The 21,063-nt window shown below is 33.2% G+C and overlaps 4 protein-coding genes, 1 long non-coding RNA gene and 1 pseudogene across 5 annotated transcripts; 3 read left to right on the top strand and 3 right to left on the bottom strand.

Annotated features, from left to right (window-relative positions):
• Positions 1–79: 79 nt before the first annotated feature.
• Positions 80–3,083, bottom strand: LOC123699616 (peripherin-2-like). The gene is made up of 6 exons (XM_045646611.1): positions 2,846–3,083; positions 2,467–2,623; positions 2,083–2,251; positions 1,719–1,839; positions 1,079–1,186; positions 80–495 (listed from the first exon to the last, which is right to left on the bottom strand). Exons 1-6 carry the CDS (start codon positions 3,053–3,055, stop codon positions 220–222), a joined length of 1,041 nt encoding a protein of 346 aa, XP_045502567.1. The 5' UTR covers positions 3,056–3,083; the 3' UTR covers positions 80–219.
• Positions 2,608–3,048, top strand: LOC123699620. The gene is made up of 2 exons (XR_006752545.1): positions 2,608–2,794; positions 2,890–3,048. It is a non-coding gene; the product is annotated as an uncharacterized LOC123699620 (long non-coding RNA).
• A 355-nt stretch (positions 3,084–3,438) lies between the features above and the next one.
• On the top strand, positions 3,439–8,642 carry LOC123699580 (peroxisome assembly factor 2). The gene is made up of 10 exons (XM_045646562.1): positions 3,439–4,651; positions 4,731–4,838; positions 5,102–5,235; positions 5,519–6,023; positions 6,106–6,273; positions 6,378–6,524; positions 6,928–7,086; positions 7,493–7,655; positions 7,934–8,073; positions 8,273–8,642. Exons 1-10 carry the CDS (start codon positions 3,571–3,573, stop codon positions 8,410–8,412), a joined length of 2,745 nt encoding a protein of 914 aa, XP_045502518.1. The 5' UTR covers positions 3,439–3,570; the 3' UTR covers positions 8,413–8,642.
• Positions 8,643–9,866: 1,224 nt separating this feature from the next.
• Positions 9,867–11,623, top strand: LOC123699613 (40S ribosomal protein S25). The gene is made up of 4 exons (XM_045646610.1): positions 9,867–9,900; positions 10,105–10,197; positions 10,396–10,579; positions 11,501–11,623. The coding sequence occupies exons 1-4, from the start codon at positions 9,898–9,900 to the stop codon at positions 11,578–11,580; spliced, it is 360 nt and encodes a 119-aa protein (XP_045502566.1). The 5' UTR covers positions 9,867–9,897; the 3' UTR covers positions 11,581–11,623.
• Positions 11,624–11,667: 44 nt separating this feature from the next.
• Positions 11,668–18,837, bottom strand: LOC123699614 (annotated as a pseudogene).
• A 211-nt stretch (positions 18,838–19,048) lies between these two features.
• LOC123699606 (DNA-directed RNA polymerase II subunit RPB3) lies at positions 19,049–20,085 on the bottom strand. The gene has a single exon (XM_045646602.1). The coding sequence runs from the start codon at positions 19,916–19,918 to the stop codon at positions 19,091–19,093; it is 828 nt and encodes a 275-aa protein (XP_045502558.1). The 5' UTR covers positions 19,919–20,085; the 3' UTR covers positions 19,049–19,090.
• Between the last annotated feature and the right edge of the window lie 978 nt (positions 20,086–21,063).

Consider the following 21,063-nt stretch of genomic DNA (forward strand, 5'->3'; position numbering starts at 1 on the left):
ATATAATATATAGAATATGCATAACAATTATCAAATAATAATAAATAAATAATTTATTTCACTTAAAACATTTTACAAATTAGAGCTACCCAGGCTCCTAAGAAATAATCGTCAATGAATTACGATAGATTCACTGTTTATGTTATCGGAAACATCCATTGATTTTCAGATCATCAACAATCTGTTTTTGGAAAAAATGCAGATAAAAAAAACCCTCAACTATTCATAAATAGGTTTTAATAATTCGTCAGAACTGTTGAAATCTGATTGCGACGAGGTGGTATATCTCTTTCTTGGCCGGTAAGCTGCTGTCACCCACTGTAAAGTTCTCGCTTGATGAAGTTTCCTCTTACGAAACACTTTTTTCTTACTTCCTGGCTGTTGTTTGGTCAGTGTCGAACGTAGGAGGTACGCGTTACATGGAAAATGGTTCTCTGCGTTTAAACCATTTTTGTATGCTGTGTGTAAGTAACGTACAGCAGATACTTGGAGAATCTATAATATAATTACTTCATTAATGTAGAGATCGATAGGACAATGGTAATCATATTCTTATTTAGGAAAAAAAAGTATCCGTCCGTAAGTATTATTAAATAAACTCGTATAACATTTCTGCGCACGCATTTTGCGATCACGTCACGCCCGTTAATAGTCCAGTCGGTAGACGCCACCGTATGCCTCTTTTGAGTCTTTTGTGTATAAACATCATTCTTTTGCCGTTTATGCCATACATATTATAAAGAGGAAAACTTTGTTAGTTTGTTTGATTGTAATGAATAGGCTCATAAACTACTGGACCGATTTTAAAAAATTCTTCCACCCTTCGAAAGCTATATTATCCACGAGAAATATAGGATAGGTTTTATCCCGGAAATTCCACGGGAACGGGAACTATGTGAGTTTTTCTTTGAAACCGCGGGCGGAGCCGCCGGCGGAAAGCTAGTAACTTATAAAGCTAAAACGCCTTTGTTGTTTTAATCATAAAACAACCATAATATTTTTTATATATATTATGTTATTTTACAACAAAAAGCATTAACATAAATAACCTGATGAACTCGAGACAACATTATCTTACCATCGCTATTATGATTAGAGCCATAACAGCATTGAAACGCCAGGAGACTGACATCATTTCGCTTATCAATTTTTCTTCGCAACCAGCTTCCCAAATAGTCAATTGTGTCTGAAATAGAACTGTTATGGTATATTTGAATAACAAAAAGCAGTTTATCGCGATCTTCCTAATGCCTATTCCGACCAAAATAATGATACCTATACCACAGAATCCATACTAATAGGTATTATAAATGCGAAAGTAACTCTGTCTGTCTGTCTGTTACTCAATCACGCCTCAACTACTGAACCAATTTGCATGAAATTTGGTATAGAGATATTTTGATACCCGAGAAAGGACATAGGATAGGTTTTATCCCGGAAATCCTAGGGGAACGGGTTTTCTTTGAAAATGCGGGCGAAGCCGCGGGCGGAAAGCTAGTATATTATAATAGTTTATATACAAGAGATATATACTACATATGTCTTTACCTATCTCTATTTTTCTAGAACTTTTTCATTTGATGAGATTTAAAGAAATCCATTAATAAACTAATTTTATAAAGGTAGGTATGTAGTGTAACTTTAAACTTCTATACCATAGTTCTACACGGGTTCAGACTTCAAGTAAACACTATAGTATTTTATTCAGAATTGTATACCATTGGATCGTATTTATATATCGTGCCATTTTGGGTTACGCCATGGTGAATACAAGGCCACATAGTTTCCATAGAACAGCAACTGTATGGAACGTTATCGGCCACAAACTTTCGAAGCGACCTATAGTAGGTAAATTATGATACCAAATTAAAAAAAATTATGGTAAAGGCTTTTTGAAAAGAGAGTGGACTTGACCTTTAAAACACAGCAGCGTTCTTCTATTCTGCCTCAGATAACAGTAAAGTCTCCAACTAATTATTTACGTTGTAGAAAAAACAATAGGGAATGCGGGTATAAAGTAAAAGAAAGGAAAAGAAAACAGAAATAACAGGAAAGGAAAAGATTTATAGGAAAAAAACTAACAAAATATCTGTACTCTGACCCGCATTGTACCACGGAATATAAAACCACTCTTGATACCCAACTCGCCCACAGCAGTGGAACCTCGTCTGCAATCGATCTATAGCTATCTTTGATGGGAGATGACTAGCATACCGAAGCATCGCCTTTGTTATTCCACCTTTTATTTTAGCTGAAAAATATCAAATTTCTTGAAGTAATTAAATACGTGATGTACATAAAATACGTTCATATATGTGTTTCTGTGGCACTGGCATCCCAAACGGATGTTCCTATTTGAACGTATTTTTTAAATCCAAAGTCTTCCTTGTCGATTCTACGTTCGGTGGAAACTGGAAAATGAAGGCGTGTGACTAGTATAAATTTATAATTACAAAAAATATATACCTCTTATAATAGTTGATTGTAAACCTGAATAAAACATGATCGCAAGAAATATAATTATCATGGTAATTAACGCCCATAAATAATAAAATAAACCATTCGTCACGTTATACTCTCTCTTGGGAAGACCAGCTTTAAATAGTTGATACAAACCATATAGCTGCGGAGGAAAACAAAGTGTTAGTACTTACTTCTTACTTGATACTCGTGAAGGTGTTTAACCAATGTATTTAAAATTACTAAAGGACGTACGGATTACCATGATATACTGTCCGAATATCATGGGAATCGTCAAAGCGTTAATTAGTGTACCTAATACCTATCATCGTAGGTACTATAATTTTCATACCTACTAAGTTCATAATTATTATTAAGTGTATACCTCTATTACAACTGCAATAATAGAACCACATGTTATTATTACAGGAATTGCATTGCCGTCAGGCCAACAAACTAGATCCAAAAGAGTTCCTTCTTCACTTCGAATTGCTTCAGATGTGTTGATTAACCAAATCAAGTAAAATATAACAACGGGCATGCAGGCCATTAACAGCATACGAATGTTATTAAATGTAGACCAAGTCATGTACATTTTCAATTATTTTTATTTATGTTTTCAAGAACTAACATCCCATACAAGAAACGTATTATTTTTCGAATAAAATAAACCGTCATTGATATGACGGTAACGTTGTACTGTGGTTGTACTAATATATTATATTCTACATCATAGTACTTTATAGATATTTATTTACAAATTGTATTTAAAATAATAAATATTAAATCTTGAACTATTAATTGTTAATCAATTCCTTCAGGAAGAAATTAGTAAATTATTGACATAAATAGAAGGGTAATATAGGTAATCTGTATAATTTTATGTCTATAGCCTTTTTGACATAATATTACTGTCCCTCTGTCAGTTTGACTTTCAACTTCAATCTCTGATTTCTGAAAGTGTAAAATAAGGTAAAATATGATAACAAAAATGATAACAACACAACTCAAAAGTTTATGGTTTTGTGTTTTTATAGGGAAAAGTTTTTTATCGAGCGGTCGTAAGTTAAAGTTATCATCAAATTAGTGAACAAAACAAAAAGTGATATTATGGAGAAAGATTATACTAATAAACTATGGGTGATAAAGTATTGCATCAAAATACTATATCCAAAGTTCAACTTTTATATATTTATGGCCTTCCTTGCAATAAAATTTAGATATTACCAAAATAAAAATATAAACAATAAACGGCGAAACATGTTTAACCTCCAAAGTCGCCCAGAGAGTATTTTAAAATCGATAATAAAGGAACAAGTTTCAGAGAATTATTTACAAATTCTAGGACAAAAATGTATAATAATACCAAAAGATGAATTTATAGATCTTTGCGTGGAGAACTTTTTTTATGTAGACAATGGGGTTTTGTGGGTCACATTGTCTTTAACAGCTGAAGAAAAGAAGAGGCATAAGACAGACAATAACATGGATAGATTTTTAAAATTTAGCTTAGGCACAAGTGAATTACATAAGAAATTATGGTCTGGTTTTGTGGATTCTGTGGATAATGTAAGAATTGTGGCAGTTGTTGGGTCAAAATTATTAGAAGAAAATACTGCTTATACTAGTGAATCTGAATTGCACAACATTATAGCTTCCTTTGGACTTAAAAACACTAATAATATTGAAATTGATTTCCATCCAATGCAAACTTTTGAAATGAGTCCAAAAATTGCTGCAACAGCGGAGGTGAATTTAATAGTAAATGACTATAATTTAGACAATGACTTTGTCAAAGAGGTATTAAGTAACTATTTTGAAAAGCCTAAGTTAGTAAGTGTGAATGATACTATAAGCATAGATCTTACTCCTGAAGTAACAGTTAAATACCACTATAAATACTTAGATCTCATAGAATCTAGTGGAAAGGTGGTTTTCAAATGCTCAAAGCTCTCTAATAAAAATGATGATGAGAACACACAGGAAAATGTTATAAAAACATTTTACATTGTAAAGGGAGTCACACAATTGTCTCTAGGTGACAATACACATGCTGTGCGTCCCAAAAATGAATTTTATTCTCTACCAGGAAATGATAGTTTGTCCATAACTCACTCATGCCCACTTGGCCTAAAAGGAATATTTAATGACATTCAAGAAACAGTACTACCTTTTTTAACTGGGGACATAAGTAAACTTTTTTTAATAGATTTTTTTTTTTCTATTTGACCTGATTGGTGACCTAAAGATAAAATATTATTATTTTGCAGATACACTTTCTGATGCTATGCCCAGTCCTATTCTACCATTATTGCTTTTGACTGGTGCCACAGGTTCTGGACGTCATTTATTAGTTAAAACATTGGCTAAATGTAATGGTAGGTGACAATAATAACAAGTAATATATGTGTCTTGTAATAGCTGATGAATGAATTGTGTTTTTTTCATTGAGTAGTCTAGTATACAACAAAAAAAAATACTTTATTGTAAACCGCAGTACAAGTAAGGACACAATACAATACAATAATTAATAAAAGACACAGTATAGTCATAATATAATGAGCTCAAGGATATCAATGTATTTTGTTGTGGTTGTTTTAAATATCTGTAAACTAAAATTGGAAATTTTCTTAATGTATAGGCCTCAATTGTGTAACCATAGACTGCAATGCTCTACAAAGTTCTACAGCAAAACAAACAGAAAGCAAAATATATGCATTGATTCAAAAGGCCAAAGAAGCTGCACCTGCTATCATTCTTCTGGATAATTTTGAAGTAATATATTTTTAATATTTGCTGAATACCTATCTTTATAATTAAAGTAATAATCTGTTACCCTAGTTTAAAACATGAAATCATGTAGAAAAAGTTATAAGATTTATTACTCTGTAAAAAAATTAACCCATTGAGCCCCAAGCGGCCCGATCAGTCCACGACACAATAGATTTTCTATTGTGTCTGTGGTTCCGGGGCCTGAGTTATTAAGATACACCTTCAAATTATTTAAATAAAGAGAAATATTAAATTATCACCACATTAACAATCATTTAAATTTTAGGTATTTGCAGTTGATCCAGAAAACAATGAAGACCAAAGAGTAATAGAGTATTTCATTAACTCTATAACAGATCTGTATCAGAATTATACAAAGCATTCCATTATATTTATTGCAGTTACAGAAAATCGCGATTTAAAGCCGAATATTATGAGGCTATTTTTAGAAAAGTTTCACATACCAAAACTTAGTGTCCACCAGAGGAATGAAATATTACAATGGTTCACATCTATCATGGATATAAATATAGACAATGTAGATAATAAAGAATTAAATGCTGACCAAAAAATAGTTACTAAAGATTCCATAGATAATTTAATTCTACATTCAAAAGAAGTGTTACAAAGAGTAGCATCAAAAACAGAAACTTTTCGATATGGCAACTTGGATACCTTGATGCATTTTGCTATGAGGGAGTCTTATTTGAAGCAAGTTAATAATTATTTGCAATTACCCCAAGATCCAAATTTACACATTATACATGAAGAAGATTTCAATAATGCCCTAGGTATGAGGTATTAACTAATAAGTTAAAAGCAGATTTATGCAAATCTACTTTTTGCCACATCTATTAATTAATCTCTTTTCAGAATCAATAAGAAGTCTTCAAAGTCAACATTTAGACGCACCAAAGATTCAAAAAGTATATTGGGAGGACATTGGTGGGTTAGAAAAACTTAAAAAGGAGTTACTAAAAACTATTGAATTTCCTATTAAATTCCCACATTTGTTCAAAAATTCTTCCCTCAAAAGATCAGGTATTTATTTTACTTTTAGCTCTGATATTTGTCAAATTGTCTATGTGTACAACTTTATGAATATATTCTTTAGGTATGTTAATCAATTTTTACAATCTTTTTAGGTATATTATTATATGGACCACCAGGTTGTGGAAAAACTTTAGTAGCCAAAGCAGTTAGTACAGAATTGAATGTTAGTTTCATGAGTGTTAAAGGTCCAGAGTTATTGAATATGTACATTGGTCAGTCTGAAGAAAATGTGAGGAAAGGTAACTTAAAATTATTGGTATAGTATTTTCATAGATTTAATTTATTTCATTTCAAAAAATACATGACAGGTTCCACCTCAAATCTATCTATGGAAATTTTGAGATATGTACATTAATATTACTAGCTTTCCGCTTGCGGTTTCGCCCGCGTTTTCAAAGAAAAACCCGCACAGTTCCCGTTCCCGTGGGTTTTCCGGGATAAAACCTAGCCTATGTTACTCGTGGATAATGTAGCTTTCGAATGGTGAAAGAATTTTTAAAATCGGTCCAGTAGTTTATGAGCCTATTCATTACAATCAAACAAACAAACAAAGTTTTCCTCTTTATAATATTAGTGTAGATGTAGATTAATGAATCATGTTTATAATCCGCCAAAGTTATTATTTTTTCCTTGTGATTTTAGTATTCGAATCAGCGCGTGCATCATCACCATGTATAGTGTTCCTGGACGAGCTGGACGCGCTAGCGCCGCGGCGCGGGTCGGCGGGCGACTCGGGCGGAGCGAGCGACCGCGTGGTCAGCCAGCTGCTGGCCGAGGTCGACGGCGTGGTCAGCGATGCAGGTAAAATTTGATGAAAAAATTGAAATTATGAAAATGATCTAGAAAATGTTATTGATGAAAAAGGGTGCCCGATGTACACAGCTTAAATATCGTAAATATGTAATACTAGCTGTGCCCCGCGGTTTTACCCGCATTGCTCTGCTCCTGTTGGTCTTAGGGTGATGAAATATAGCCTATAACCTTCCTCGATAAATGGGCTATCTAACACCAAAAGAATTTTTCAAATCGGACCAGTAGTTCCTGAGATTATCGCGTTCAAACAAACAAACAAACTCTTCAGCTTTATACTATTAAGTATAGATTTCAGTACTTGTATTGACAACAGTCAGTACGGATACTATTATTAACATTTACGCCATGCCTTATGAAAACATATATCATTTATTATCAATTTAAAATATTCTAGACGCAGACACTTCAAGTTTCGTATTCATTATGGGCGCGACGAACCGGCCGGACCTTCTGGAACAATCTCTGCTGCGGCCCGGCCGGCTCGACAAGCTGATATACGTCGGACCGTACTGCGGCCAGCAGGAGAAGACTTCTGTCCTTAAAGCGCTGTGCAGAAGGTTCATTTTGCATTGTATCATTATAATTTTTTTCTTTATATTACTTTTTTGTAAACTTATATAGTTTACTTACTACATATAAAATACCTTCTAATAAAATCGACACAGTATGTTTATAGTCGTAATTACATTATGATCTTTAATTTCTATCGGATCATGTTTTAAAGTTTTTTCAATATTAGATACGTAACTTGATTTCTATTACATTATTAAACCAAATACTATTAATAATTCTACAAATTATAAATACTTATAAGATTTATATTCTCTTCTTGCAGCTACAATCTTCGTCCAGAAGTGGATCTGGAGAAAGTAGCAGCGGCGTTGCCGGACCGCTGCACGGGCGCGGATCTATTGCAAATAGTCTCGACCGCTCGATCGGCCGCTGTCCGTTCTCTTGTGGCCAAACTCAATAGTGGTACGAACTTGTGCAAATTATCAGATTTATTGCATTTAATTATTAATTTTATATTGTTTAATGTTTACTAGTATAATGCAATTTAACTGGTTACAAAAATACTTAATTGTAATTTATTTTTATAAATTACTTTACAATATATGAAAAAAGTGAAATACGCGTATAAAAAGCAGCCTGTATGTATATATTTTTTTTTCAGGATTAATCAAGGAAAGCGATTTAAGTACAGATTCAGTCATACTCGGTATATCAGAGTTATGGCAAGGTGTTGAATCTTTTCGACCTTCAGTTACTGATGAAGAATTGCACTACTACGAGTCTCTTCAAAACGTTATGTAAATGGGCTTAATGGGAATAAAAATGTTTAAAGCTTACAGAAGTTTCATTTAAGTACCTAAAGTTATTGAAGAAACGGAAATTAAAACTTTTTTTAGAGATTTGTAGGTATATCTCTTAGTATAATTATTATCTACATCATGCAATAAAAAAAATAGCCAGAAAAATTTGGTTGGTGGTGTGGCTAAAACATATTTAATAATTTGCAAAATGAAATATAATATTGTGAATTATGTTGTTGTTTTATTTAATTGGGGTAATCCTGCACTGAGTTAATGTCCCATAAAAAACATGTGTGTGGTAAAGATGTGGTAAGTAGGCTAATATTAATTGTAAATAATAATTGTTTGTCGTTCAGTCGTTATAAAAGAATTAATTTTAAATAAAAAACAGCCTTCAAATTGTCAGTACATGACCAAATTTAAAAACAGGCAAAGCGACCCTGTTTTAGTGTTTTATGTTTAATAAATCGTTATTTTTTTTTTTACTTAAGATAGGGAAGCGCTTACTACATAGGACGAGGAAGTATTATAATATTATCTGTAGTTTAACGTATTTGATCTGTGTATTTGATGTAATACCATGTAATACTGTGTGTAATACACTTGGTAATACATTGTATTAATCATATTAATATATTAAAATAAAAAAATTTGTTTTATCATTAAAATTCAATTTATCCTAATAATCCCTAAATCACAGAATATACATAATACCTCCTTCCCACAGTATTACTACTCTATGCCTCCTCCACATTACTCGCGAAGTTGAACGAGGTTAGACGAATAGAATAATGTAGAGAGGCACTTCGGCTTACTTCGTCCAACTTTACCTCGTCTCGGCCGACTTCCGTTTGTTGTCGGTTTTTGCGCCCGAGTCAAAGGGCACGAAGTTACAAGTTCGTTCTGAATATGCGCGAGTAGTGTGGAGGAGGCATACCTAATAGTAGCTAAACTCTATAATACACTAGCGGTTCGCCCCGGCTTCGCCCGTGGTATCTACATGTTTACGTTTTTTTTTCATAAAAACTATCCTATCTCTCAAGTTGGATCGAACTGCACATGGTGTGCGAATTTTATTATAATCGGTTAAGTAGTTTAGGAGTCCATTGAGGACAAACATTGTGACACGAGATTTATAATACTTTTCGTCGCATCAACAGATAATAAAAAATGACACGGAGGATAAAGTGGTTATATTCTATTATCTGTTTAATTATTGCCATTTCATGGAATGCTTAAAGAATATAGAGAAAAAATGAAAAAATATATACAGTTATTAAAAGATCACCAAAAATATCTAATTAGTTATATTTATGGTATAGAATAAAATGAATTTATGAAAATAAAATAAAACATTGTAAGTGCATAGTTAAAAATAATATTGATTTAAATTATACCGATACTTTTATGGGAGAATAAAATTATGTGTCGGGTAAAAATAAATTAGACTCGGCAACACTGGATTGTGATTCTTTCTGAATTCAAGATGGTGAGCGTTCATATCATTTCTGTTATTTTACTTTAAGTTTTTGTTTAAATTACTTTTTAATAGCATTTTACATGTAATTCATACTGAAGATATTAGAAAAAATAAATATTTGTCATAATATTCACAAGTTACGAAAATTAAATTCAATAAGTGTGACTTAACCTCGTGGCAACATGTCTTCTGATACAATATTTAATTTTTTAGCCGCCCAAGAAGGACGCAAAGTCTTCGGCGAAACAGCCCCAAAAAACCCAGAAAAAGAAGGAGGGATCCGGTGGCGGCAAAGCCAAGAAGAAGGTAAGAAATAACATTAAAAGTGAGGTTATATCGGCATGAATATCGACGCAGGCCAAATGATTATAAATTGTTATATCTTGATTACAATGAGAGTATAAAATGAACTGATATATTGAGTCTGATGGCTGATTTAAGGAACTGGAGCTAAGTTTAATTTTTATTTGCCCTACTGACGAATCTTTAAATATTATTTTGCAGAAGTGGTCCAAAGGAAAAGTACGTGACAAGTTAAACAACCAGGTGTTGTTCGACAAACCCACGTACGAGAAACTGTACAAGGAAGTCCCACAGTACAAGCTCATCACGCCCGCTGTTGTCTCTGAAAGGCTAAAGGTTCGAGGCTCCCTTGCAAGGCGAGCACTCATCGAACTTAGGGATAAAGGTTAGTATTATTGCTTTTATTTCATCTTTAGCCAGTATATAATACCCAAACTCAAACTAATATTTAATATTCTTTAGCTAAGAAAGATTAAACATAACGAATCTCTTGCTCTTGACCAACAATCATTTATTTATTTATATTTATTTGGCACACCAACAATAAATACATTTGATCATAACATGATTGTGGGTCTTATACATCTATAATATAAAAATGAATCCTAAAATGTGTTGGTAAGCGCATAACTTGAGAACGGCTTAACCGATTTTGTTAATTCTTTTTTTATAATATTCCTTGAAGTTCGAGGATGGTTCTTATGTAGAGAAAACGTGAATATGTACCACGGGCGAAGCAGGGGCGGACCGCTAGTATAATATACAATATCTGACATTGAGTAAGTTGTGACTGAGAAACTAGTACAAATAGCAAACCTATGGTAGAATATTTCGAATGTAGCCTTGAAATATAAAAAAATCTCCAGTTATTTGTGTTTATGATCATAAACTTGAAATTAGTTTTTATAATGTTTTTTTACAATTTCAACATCAATAATAATGTTCACCACTTCACTATTTAGTCGCCCTACCATACATTTACATAATATCATTTATTGGTGGTTTGATATTTATTGTACTGGAATATTCTATTTTATAGTTTTCTATGTATATGCATACATCAGTACCATATTATGGTCATATAGATGCTACCATATTGAATATTGAGTTCCATAGTTTGCATATTTCTTCAGTATAATTTGTTGCGGAAAAAGACAAGTATATTATTTTTATGATGATCCTTACAACGCTGGAATAACTATGACAGTTAAATCTGATATATTGAGTCTGATTAAATATTAACATAGGCAATTGCAGATTTTTTTGTAATTTTAATTGTTTGTCTAAAGAGAACATTTTGTTTCAGGCCTAATCAAGCAGGTAGTCCAACACCACGGACAAGTGATCTACACAAGAGCAACAAAGGGTGACGATCCTGTGGCATAGAATTATGTATAAGTTTTAAAAAATAAACACAAAAAAATCTGAATATAGTTGTTTCATTTCCTGAATATATACAAATAGATAATATCTACTTTTAATAATTTCGCAACAAATAGTCATAATCAACTTGAAAGAAATAATTATTTAAATTTTTTTTCATCTTAGCGTGCATTTGATTTGTGTTTTGTATCAACCTCCATAGCAAATCTAATAGATGGATAGAGATCCCTGATACGATCTTTAAAATTAGCTGAATGTTCTTCATTTGAAGTCTCCACCACAACATTAGCCTAAAAACAGTAAGTAGGGAATTAATAAAATTCAACAATTGAACATATTTTCATTCATCACACATGCTGAATGCTGATAGACTAGAACATTTCTAAATTTGATTGAACCGTTTTTTAACACAATATTCGTATAAACGTATATTAAAAATCAATGACATTCACTTTTGCCCTCAATAATTTTCGCGCATATTGCGATTTGCTCGCACAGGAACATTGAATTCTTCAACTCCAAAAAACGAGTCGGATTTTTACATTGACAAACAAACTACAATTACCCAAGTAGCTCCAACATCGCTATGGACCCACATCTGTTCAGTGACGAGACTTTTTAACACTGCATGTTCATCAGCAATTGTTTTCGAGAGTTGTTCCAATCCTCCAGGGTGGTCAGGCACGGCTACCGCAAATCTTAGAAGTCTCCCTGTAGCTCCTAGGCCCCTCTGAATAGTACGAGACAGCCGACCAGAGTCTATATTACCACCGCTTATTACGCAAACCGCCCTGTATGTAGCATATACAAGATACAATATGTTTTGGAAATACGAATACGAACTCAAAATGTGTGATATTTTTACTGATATATTACCTCTTGCCTCTCAATTCCGGCACTAGCCCTTGCATAACAGCAGCTAAAGCACACACACCAGCGCCATCCGCAACTAATCGCTCGCGTTCCAACATGCTTATGATAGCTTTTGCTATGTAACTTTCATCAACTACAAGCTTTTAAAATAACAGTATTATTTTAAATCTATTCAGAATTTCAATAATTATAGAGGAATTATATTAGGACATTAATGTACGTACCATTCTGTCCAGTCTACCTTTGATAGTAGCAAATGCATTGGGACCTACAGTAGACGCATTCAGGTTTTGAGCTAAATTTGGTACAGTCTGGACATTCACTGGTCGTCCAGCTTGTAGAGCTCTCATCATTTTTGGAACTTTAGCGCATTCAGCTCCCTAGTGCCATATGTCAAAATATTAGCGGCACATTACACGCATTACATAATCATATTGTTTGAGTATTTTAGACACTTACATAAATAAGGCATGTGCACTTAAGTTTTTTGCAAGCCACTAGTATAGCTGCTAACAGACCACCTGCAGCAACAGGCACTATCACAGCATCGGTTTCTGGCAATTGCGTGATTATCTCTACTCCCACGGATCCTAAACCCGCCATTACTAACGGATCATCAGAACTGCATAAATAATGGGAAAATATTACTAAACACAGAGGTTTTAACTGCGTTATTGTAAGAAGACTTATGATGAGCTCGCTTATTTTGATGACAGTTACATTTGAAAATATTATTAAATAATTAACTCTAACCTAAGTAAAACTTGATGACTATCACGAATGACTTTCTTCGCATATGCGAATGCGTCATCTACATTCTCTCCGTAAAGAACAACGTCTGCACCGAGTTCCGAACAACGTTGGGCGTGGGCCGGAGGCGCGCGATTCGGCAGAACTACAGTAACCTTCGCAGAAATTTATGAAAGTATTCAATAATTATTATGATATTTTAAATATATCGTGTAGAACCTTTGTAGAACACATATTCATTCTTACAGGTATCCCCAATGTTCCACTGTGGTAGGCTGCACCTAGCGCCATGTTTCCATTTGAAGGCACTATTACACCACAATCGCTCAATTCTTCACCCTTTGCTACGAAAACGTTCCTAATTCCACGCTCTGCGCAACTTTGACAAAAATATAGGTATTTATTCGACGATAATATGCCTTGCATAGATTGATATTGAAATGTATACATACCTGCCTGTATATTGTAAATTTTCACATTTTAAATAAATATTATAATCCATGTATTTGCTAATTTTTGCTTCCTGTAAAAGTAAATTTTGGCGAAATGGGTACAGGTGTAAAAGTAGTTAAAATAAAAACGAAAAAGTAATAATAATAATTACACAGAGAGGTGTGTGAATTATTCCATCGTCAATTCTTTCAACAGCTTGTTTGATTTCGTTGAAAGACTGTATGAGGTATTACATTTTCCACATCAGGATCCTCCTAAATAAAATCTCACGAATAAATATAACCAAATCTTTTTCAATAACTATCGAGCAATTATAATACCCTTACCATGTTCAATGATATTTATAATTATTATACGTGATTAATTTGGTAAAACCTAAGAGCAAAACTATTTATTTTTTGGATTTTATTAATAAGTTATTAACATTGATTGTCCCTTCTATAAATTTATACTGTCACTCCAGAACATAAAGTAAACCAGTGGTAAACCACGATAGAGGTATCTATTTCTATGTACCATAGATATTTATGAGTAGGTACCTATAAAATTCCGGCTTGACCGATTTGTATGAAACTTTTTGTGTATGTAAGTCTTGACTCTTGAGTACCTACTTAGCTACGAGGTACGTAAACGAATTTTTATATCCATATATTATGATGTGGATGTCCTGGCAGCTAGCAGATATTTCAGCAATCAAATATACCTAAATCTGTATAGCATATCTCAGCTCAAAAAAGGCATATTACTTTCAGACAAAAAGTAATTGCTGCAATTATCTACTTATATTATATTATAATGTTGTATACCTACATATATGTTATTGTATCTTTACCTATACGTAGGTCTCGACCATTAGAATGATTTGTTTCGTAATTGTAATAAAATGCATACCTATTTTTAATTGTATTTTATTATATTTTAACAAAAACAAAATTATATATAAAGTAGACATAAAATTGTTACAATAAATTGATTTGGGTTTGCGGATAATCTTTCAACAATTTCTTTTCTACTTCCTTCGCATGCATTGCGTCGTTAACTTCAACTTGTAAGTTTATCTGAAACACAGAAATGCAAAATTATTAATACCTGATATCTTATTGAAGTACTTATATGTTTGACTAGTTCCTAAATCCATCCTGTAAAATTCGAGTTTCCCAACTTATATATTTTGAAAATATTTGAAATAATAGTTTACTCGGGCGGAGTACCTAGTAATTACCGAGCAGCTGTAGATAGGGAGGCGAAGAGGGGAATTTTCTGCAATACTCGAGCGTGGCAGTTTAAGATATGAGAGATACCTTAGACCTAATAGAACAAACTTTTTCACTATTTAGCTCTATATGTAGTGACGCGCGCCTAGGATAGACGATCAGATTAGTAAAAAAAAATCGATAGTCTGAAATACTCGAGCGCGTCAGATTAAGATATTGGGGGTTGATTTTAGTGTTTTAAGACTAAATTTAATTAATCTGACCATAAGTCCTTGACGCCGCCGAGTTATAGGGTCGCGAACTTGTAAAAAAAAACGTTAACCCGGCATTCTCGAGCGCGATTTTTTTTTTTTATTTCGAAGAATATATTCTAAAACTTACTAAAAACACAAAATCTGCCGGTTTCCGCATGACCGGAAGTCTGGAGGAGCCATTTCGTCTTCCGAAAAACGCGTTGCAGCATATAAGTCGCGAACTTTACTTTTTAAAAAAAAAAAGTTTAAATAAACAAAAAAGGTAATTTTATTTTACAAAAAAAGGTCTCTTTTCATTTTTGTCCAAAGTTTTACTTGAAGCATCATAAAAACTCAAACTCCCGGTTTTTTGAGTATATCTCGAAAACTAAGGGTGGTAAGAAAAATTGATATGAAATAACGATGATTAAAAAAAAGAAACCCACAAACCTTTTTCGGTCAGTTTAAGAGAACCCACCAACATTTTTATCAGATTAAGAAAATATCTTTCAGGATACCTAGATAAACCTCCCCTATGAAAATCTGACGCGCTCGAGTATTTCAAAAGGACTTTTTTTTTCTGCATTTTCAAAAATTCATCGTAACTTATCGTCACGCCGTAATCGTCAGTTTTTTTAAGGGGAGCTTTCTTGGGGCCTAATTAACACCCCTTCTGAAAATCTGACGCGCTCGAATAAATTTTTTTTGTGCATTTTTGACGAATTTATATGCCTAGCCCCACAACGCAAACCGGCAGATTAGTATACCGTTGTTATCAGAGGCACTTGGGGCATACGTAGTATGAATATCTGACGCGCTCGAGAATGCCCAAGTAACTGTTTTTTTTTTACATTTTTGAAAATCCGTACACGCCAAACCCACCGCTATAATGGTTTTTACCATAGAAGCTTTTCTTTTCGAAATTATTTTCTCTTTCGATTTTGATAAGTCTCGACGACGCCGTTGAATTACGCCATTTAGCTACCTCGCCTCCCTATCTATTATTAAAAATGTTTTCCTATGTACCGTTACACTGGTAATATCTTTCTGCATCCAAGGGCCTTCTGTGGTCACATTTTTGACATCCGCTCCTGAATCTGTCAGCTTAGCAATAAGTTTGGCAAGGCAGCCGGGCGAGTCGTTCAGGGTAACCGCTATCATCATGAGTCTACCCTCCGCTTGCAAACCACGTTCGATTACACGGGGTATACGACTACTGTTTATGTTACCACCCGATAGTATTATGACGACACTGAAACATGTTAATCAGAATATAAGAGCAATTCAAGTTTCACAATCGTATCACTTCTTATAAACGGCCAACGATCTGAATACTTTTAATTTTGAATTTTTTACTTTTTGTAAGCTATAATAGCTGTGTGTTGAACGTCGTAGAAAGCACAAGAAAACAATTGGACATAAGTAGAGATATAATATTAGGAATTCAGTAGACGTAATCTTTTTTGAAGTCGGTTGAAAATTATATCGAGATAAAGAAGTTTTATCGTATTAAATCATAACAAACTTTTTTCCCTTGAGTTCTGGCATTTTCCCCGCCATTATTGCTGCGACGGGACAAGCAGCGGCACCCTCTACAACCATTTTTTCACGCTCAAACAAAATAAGCATTGCTCTAGAAATCCATATTTCTTCGACGGTTATCTGTACAAATATTAGTATATATATCTACAATCTACATAGATAGTCATTATCTCGTAACAGAGACATAAAAGTTGTAAAAAAATAATTTCACCATTTTATCAAGGAATCCACGTATGATTTTAAATGCATTATTACTAGCAATTACTTCTGATAGACTGTCAGCTATATTCTGTTTTAATTGGATCGGAACCGGCCTCTTCTCTTGTAGTGCTTTAGACATGGTTGGCGCTGATGCACATTCTACACCCTATACAACAATATGTTCATCATCATCATCATCAGCCCATATACGTTCCCACTGCTGGGACACGGGCCTCCTATGAGGGTACAGGCCATAATCCACCGCGCTGGCCAAGTGCGTGTTGGCGGATGAACAATATGTTATTGATGATTAATTGCAATTTAGAATGAAAATACTTATTTATAAAAGCAGGACTCTACCTTTTTCAAGTCTACTTAGATATTTCAGACGGTCAAGGAGGCAAATAAAAATTATAGTATAGTAACTATAGTTAGGTAGCCGTTTATTTAATTTTCAGGTTAACTCACGTAAATTAAGCAATTGGGTAATAAAGTTTTTACAGCTAACAAAACGCTGGCAACAAGACCTCCGGTTCCCACAGGACACAAAATAGCATCAATTTTGTCTTTTTGCGAAAGTATTTCTAGGCCAAGCGTTCCATATCCTGCTAAAAGATCCAATCTATCTGATCTAGAAAAGACAATTCCATTTGTAGTTTTTTATTCTAAGAAAATATACTCAGTAATTAATTCACAATAAATAGGTTTAACTTATAATTAAGTAGGTGTTTACTAAAATCAAATCTATTACCCATGAACGTAGTTCGAACCAATCTCGCCACTGTATGTTAGAGCATGTAGATTGGCATCGTTTGCATCATTACCATACATTTTTATTATTGCGAAATTCTCTTTATACCGTTGTCTATCAGAAATGGGATGGTCCTTAGGTATAACTATGTTGATAGGAACGGAATGAGTAAATCCGTAATAACTTATTGCAGAAAGGAAATTGTGGCCACCTGACACGGTGCATCCCTTGCTTTTATCTTTTAGTTGAAGGCTTTCGATAACGTTGCACGCACCACGAGCCTTAAAACTTAAAAGAATAATAAGTAAAAGGTATATTTAAATCAGATTTAAGATAGACAAAGCTAACCATGAGTACATACATATACATTATACCTACAATGTGGAAAAAATAAAATAATTAACAATTTTTTTTTTTTTTTAATTTTTAGTTCGATCCTATCATCCGATCCGAGGTTGAAGTAAGTGAATTTTCGAAAATCTTTGAATGCAATTTTATTTCTTTTAAAAAATAAAGGAATATTTCCTTTCAGCAGAATTTGCTATCTCCACTATTTCTATTACTTTCTCTCCAGGGCCCATCGAAAATTTAACACTGTATTATGTATAGTATAAGCATAATAATGAGTTAATGTATTCTTATAAAGTACCTAACAAGTAACAATAATAGTATTTACTATTATTGTCCGTAGGATGGGAGGAAGACTTTCAAATCCACAGTAAAATTATCCAACATAAGTTAAATTTTAATAGGTACATATTGACAATCAACCTTTCGATAGGCTACTCAACTCATATCATTTAAATACCTACCTTCCAGTTTTCTGCAGATTTTCACATTTTAAACAGACATTGCAGAAGTTATTTCCTATATATTTTGATTCCTGTAAAAATATAAGAGCTTGCTGACCAATCTACCTACTTACGTGGTGAAAAATGAATAAAAATACATCAGTTTTAATAAAAACTTATACAATTACTAACAATCAATGGAGTTACTGTTATTTGATCTTTGATTCGATTATGGGCCTCTTGAATGTCTTCAAGTTTTAGTCTTATTTTACTTACAGATTCCGATTCATTTACCTTTACATAAAAAAAGAATGTGAAAAATTGGTTTTTAAATTGGATTTTGGAGTGAACACTTCAGGTATTCATTCCAATTAGCTATACTTAAAAGAACCTACATTCTGCTTGGAAGATATAAAGCTTTCTCCAAAAACATCCCACATCTCAAAAAAGAATTGATTATATTTGTGTAGTTTTTTTTTAAGTCTAAAACATTATTTTTATAGTTTCAATAAATTGTGACAAATTCATTAAAAATTTAATAGATATGAATGTCAAACTGCCAACTTCAAAGATTTTTTTTTAATTGCACCTAAAGATATAAAATAATGCTAAACAAAAGGGAATAAATTACCACTTAAACTACTTTTCAATAAAACAACCAAATGAGCTTAAATGTATTATTTAATAATATAATTATTTAGAAATTTAATTAATTGCTAATGCATCATTTTGGGCTTCTTGTGCTAACTGTACTTGTAAATTAAGCAACTTATTTTTTAAAACCACTATACCCATTAAGACTATATTTTCGGGTTTCAAAGCCCCAGCAGATTCTACATTATAAAAGAACTTGTTTGGTTTCGCTTCCCAATTGAATTCTGCTTCATATTGGTCTTCATCAAGCTCTGTGTGCTCACTTTTTGGCCATTCGTCTGGTTTTGGATAAAGAGTATGTCTCATAGCATTATCAGGATCATATTCAAATGAAACACCCGCTGTTGGATTCCATTTAGCATGTTCTTTCCCAAATCCTTTCTTAGCATAAGCCCGTAACTTCAACTCTTGACCTTTTCTCAGCTTAATAATTAAGATTTCGTCCATCTCACCATAATCTGCTTGATCTTCGTCTCGATGTCGGGATGTGACTGGAACTACTCTGGGGTCACTCGACTTTAAATCTGCAGTTGTTACATGTCTAGTTTGATCATCTGTACATTTCACATCTAAAGTGAATTCGACACTGCAGTCGGAACAGAAGTCTGCACACATACAATCTCTTGAATAGCGAATTTTATCAACGACATCATCTGATATTAACGGTATGAGACCGATTCGATGGGCTAGAAATTCGTCACTAAGGACGGTTGAATTTGCCTCCAACTGAACCCAATCTATAGCCATAGTCGGGGTTTCAGCGATAAACACACGGCGCATACTGTTAGCTACACTTAATTCAGTATCTTCTACTACAAACTTAACATTGTCGTCGGTTAGTTCAGTTATATGCACAGAAGGTTGGTTAGCGTACGGCATGGTGGTTTTTGATTATTGCCAGCAGCCCACTTCAGTAACTGAATATTACAGGAGCTTTTTTTTTTCAATGTTTTATATACAAATAGTCGTATTTTATTGAATAAAACATAAATTACTATTTAGGTACGCGTCATGCTGGATGATAGGTGACAATGAAAAATGTCAATCTTACGTCAACGGTCAAGTCGTCAACCGTCAACGTGAAGCAAATGTCAACGTTCCATTGTAACGTTCCTTTTCACGTCTAGGCTAAAGAAAATAGTGGCAGCATAGCTCAGCGCAATGAGCGCAATAAACTAAAAAATAACATCAACTCGTAAAAGTCTTAGAGTAAAAAATAGGTCGAATACAAATTCACGGATATAACCATATTTTATAAAAATAAATAAATGGTAATAAATGAAATAAATTACCTTTTACGAAATACGTACTTTATATTACTACTTATATTGTTTTATAACGGTTTCTTGATTGAAAATTAGGTAATTCTGGTTTTCAAATTCAGTTAGGTAGTGTCCTTGAATTATTTTCAAACAATTCAAGGACTAACCCTAAGGACTAACCTAACCGAATACCGAGTTACCTATACAATAGCTTTATAGATTAAGGTGGATGTTCCGACCGTCCCTCCATACATTTTTGATTACCTCTAAACACTTAACACAGACACTATTTCTTTAAAACTAATCATTTTATCACTTCTCTATAATGAAATGTGTGCGCGTTCGACCTTTTTAATCAATAATTTACAATATTTACTTAGAAAAACAACAGTAAAATACCGGAAAAATTTGACACTTCTACAGTAGTGTGCGTGACTTTTGCCAAGCGAAACACGACATAAAGCACGACATCTAGCGCATAGACTATATACTTATTACAGATCTAGCGCGTCAATGTCTAAACGAAAGGCGATGTTTAGACATAAGACGCGCTAGATGTCGTGCATTCGCGTTCGTTATCTTATACATAATGAGCATAATTCTAATAAATCAAAGTTCTGTGTAAAAATTGAGTAATTTCATTTCCAATCGTTCAAAGAAAATAACAATAAAATAAAATAAAACTAATGACCTTAGAAACTATGTTTTTTTTTGTAAACAATTTATTACTCATTATTGTTCGTCCGTCGTAGGTCTGTAAAC

This window comes from Colias croceus, chromosome 18 (assembly GCF_905220415.1).
Source record: "Colias croceus chromosome 18, ilColCroc2.1".
Classification (NCBI taxonomy): Eukaryota; Metazoa; Arthropoda; class Insecta; order Lepidoptera; family Pieridae; genus Colias; species Colias croceus.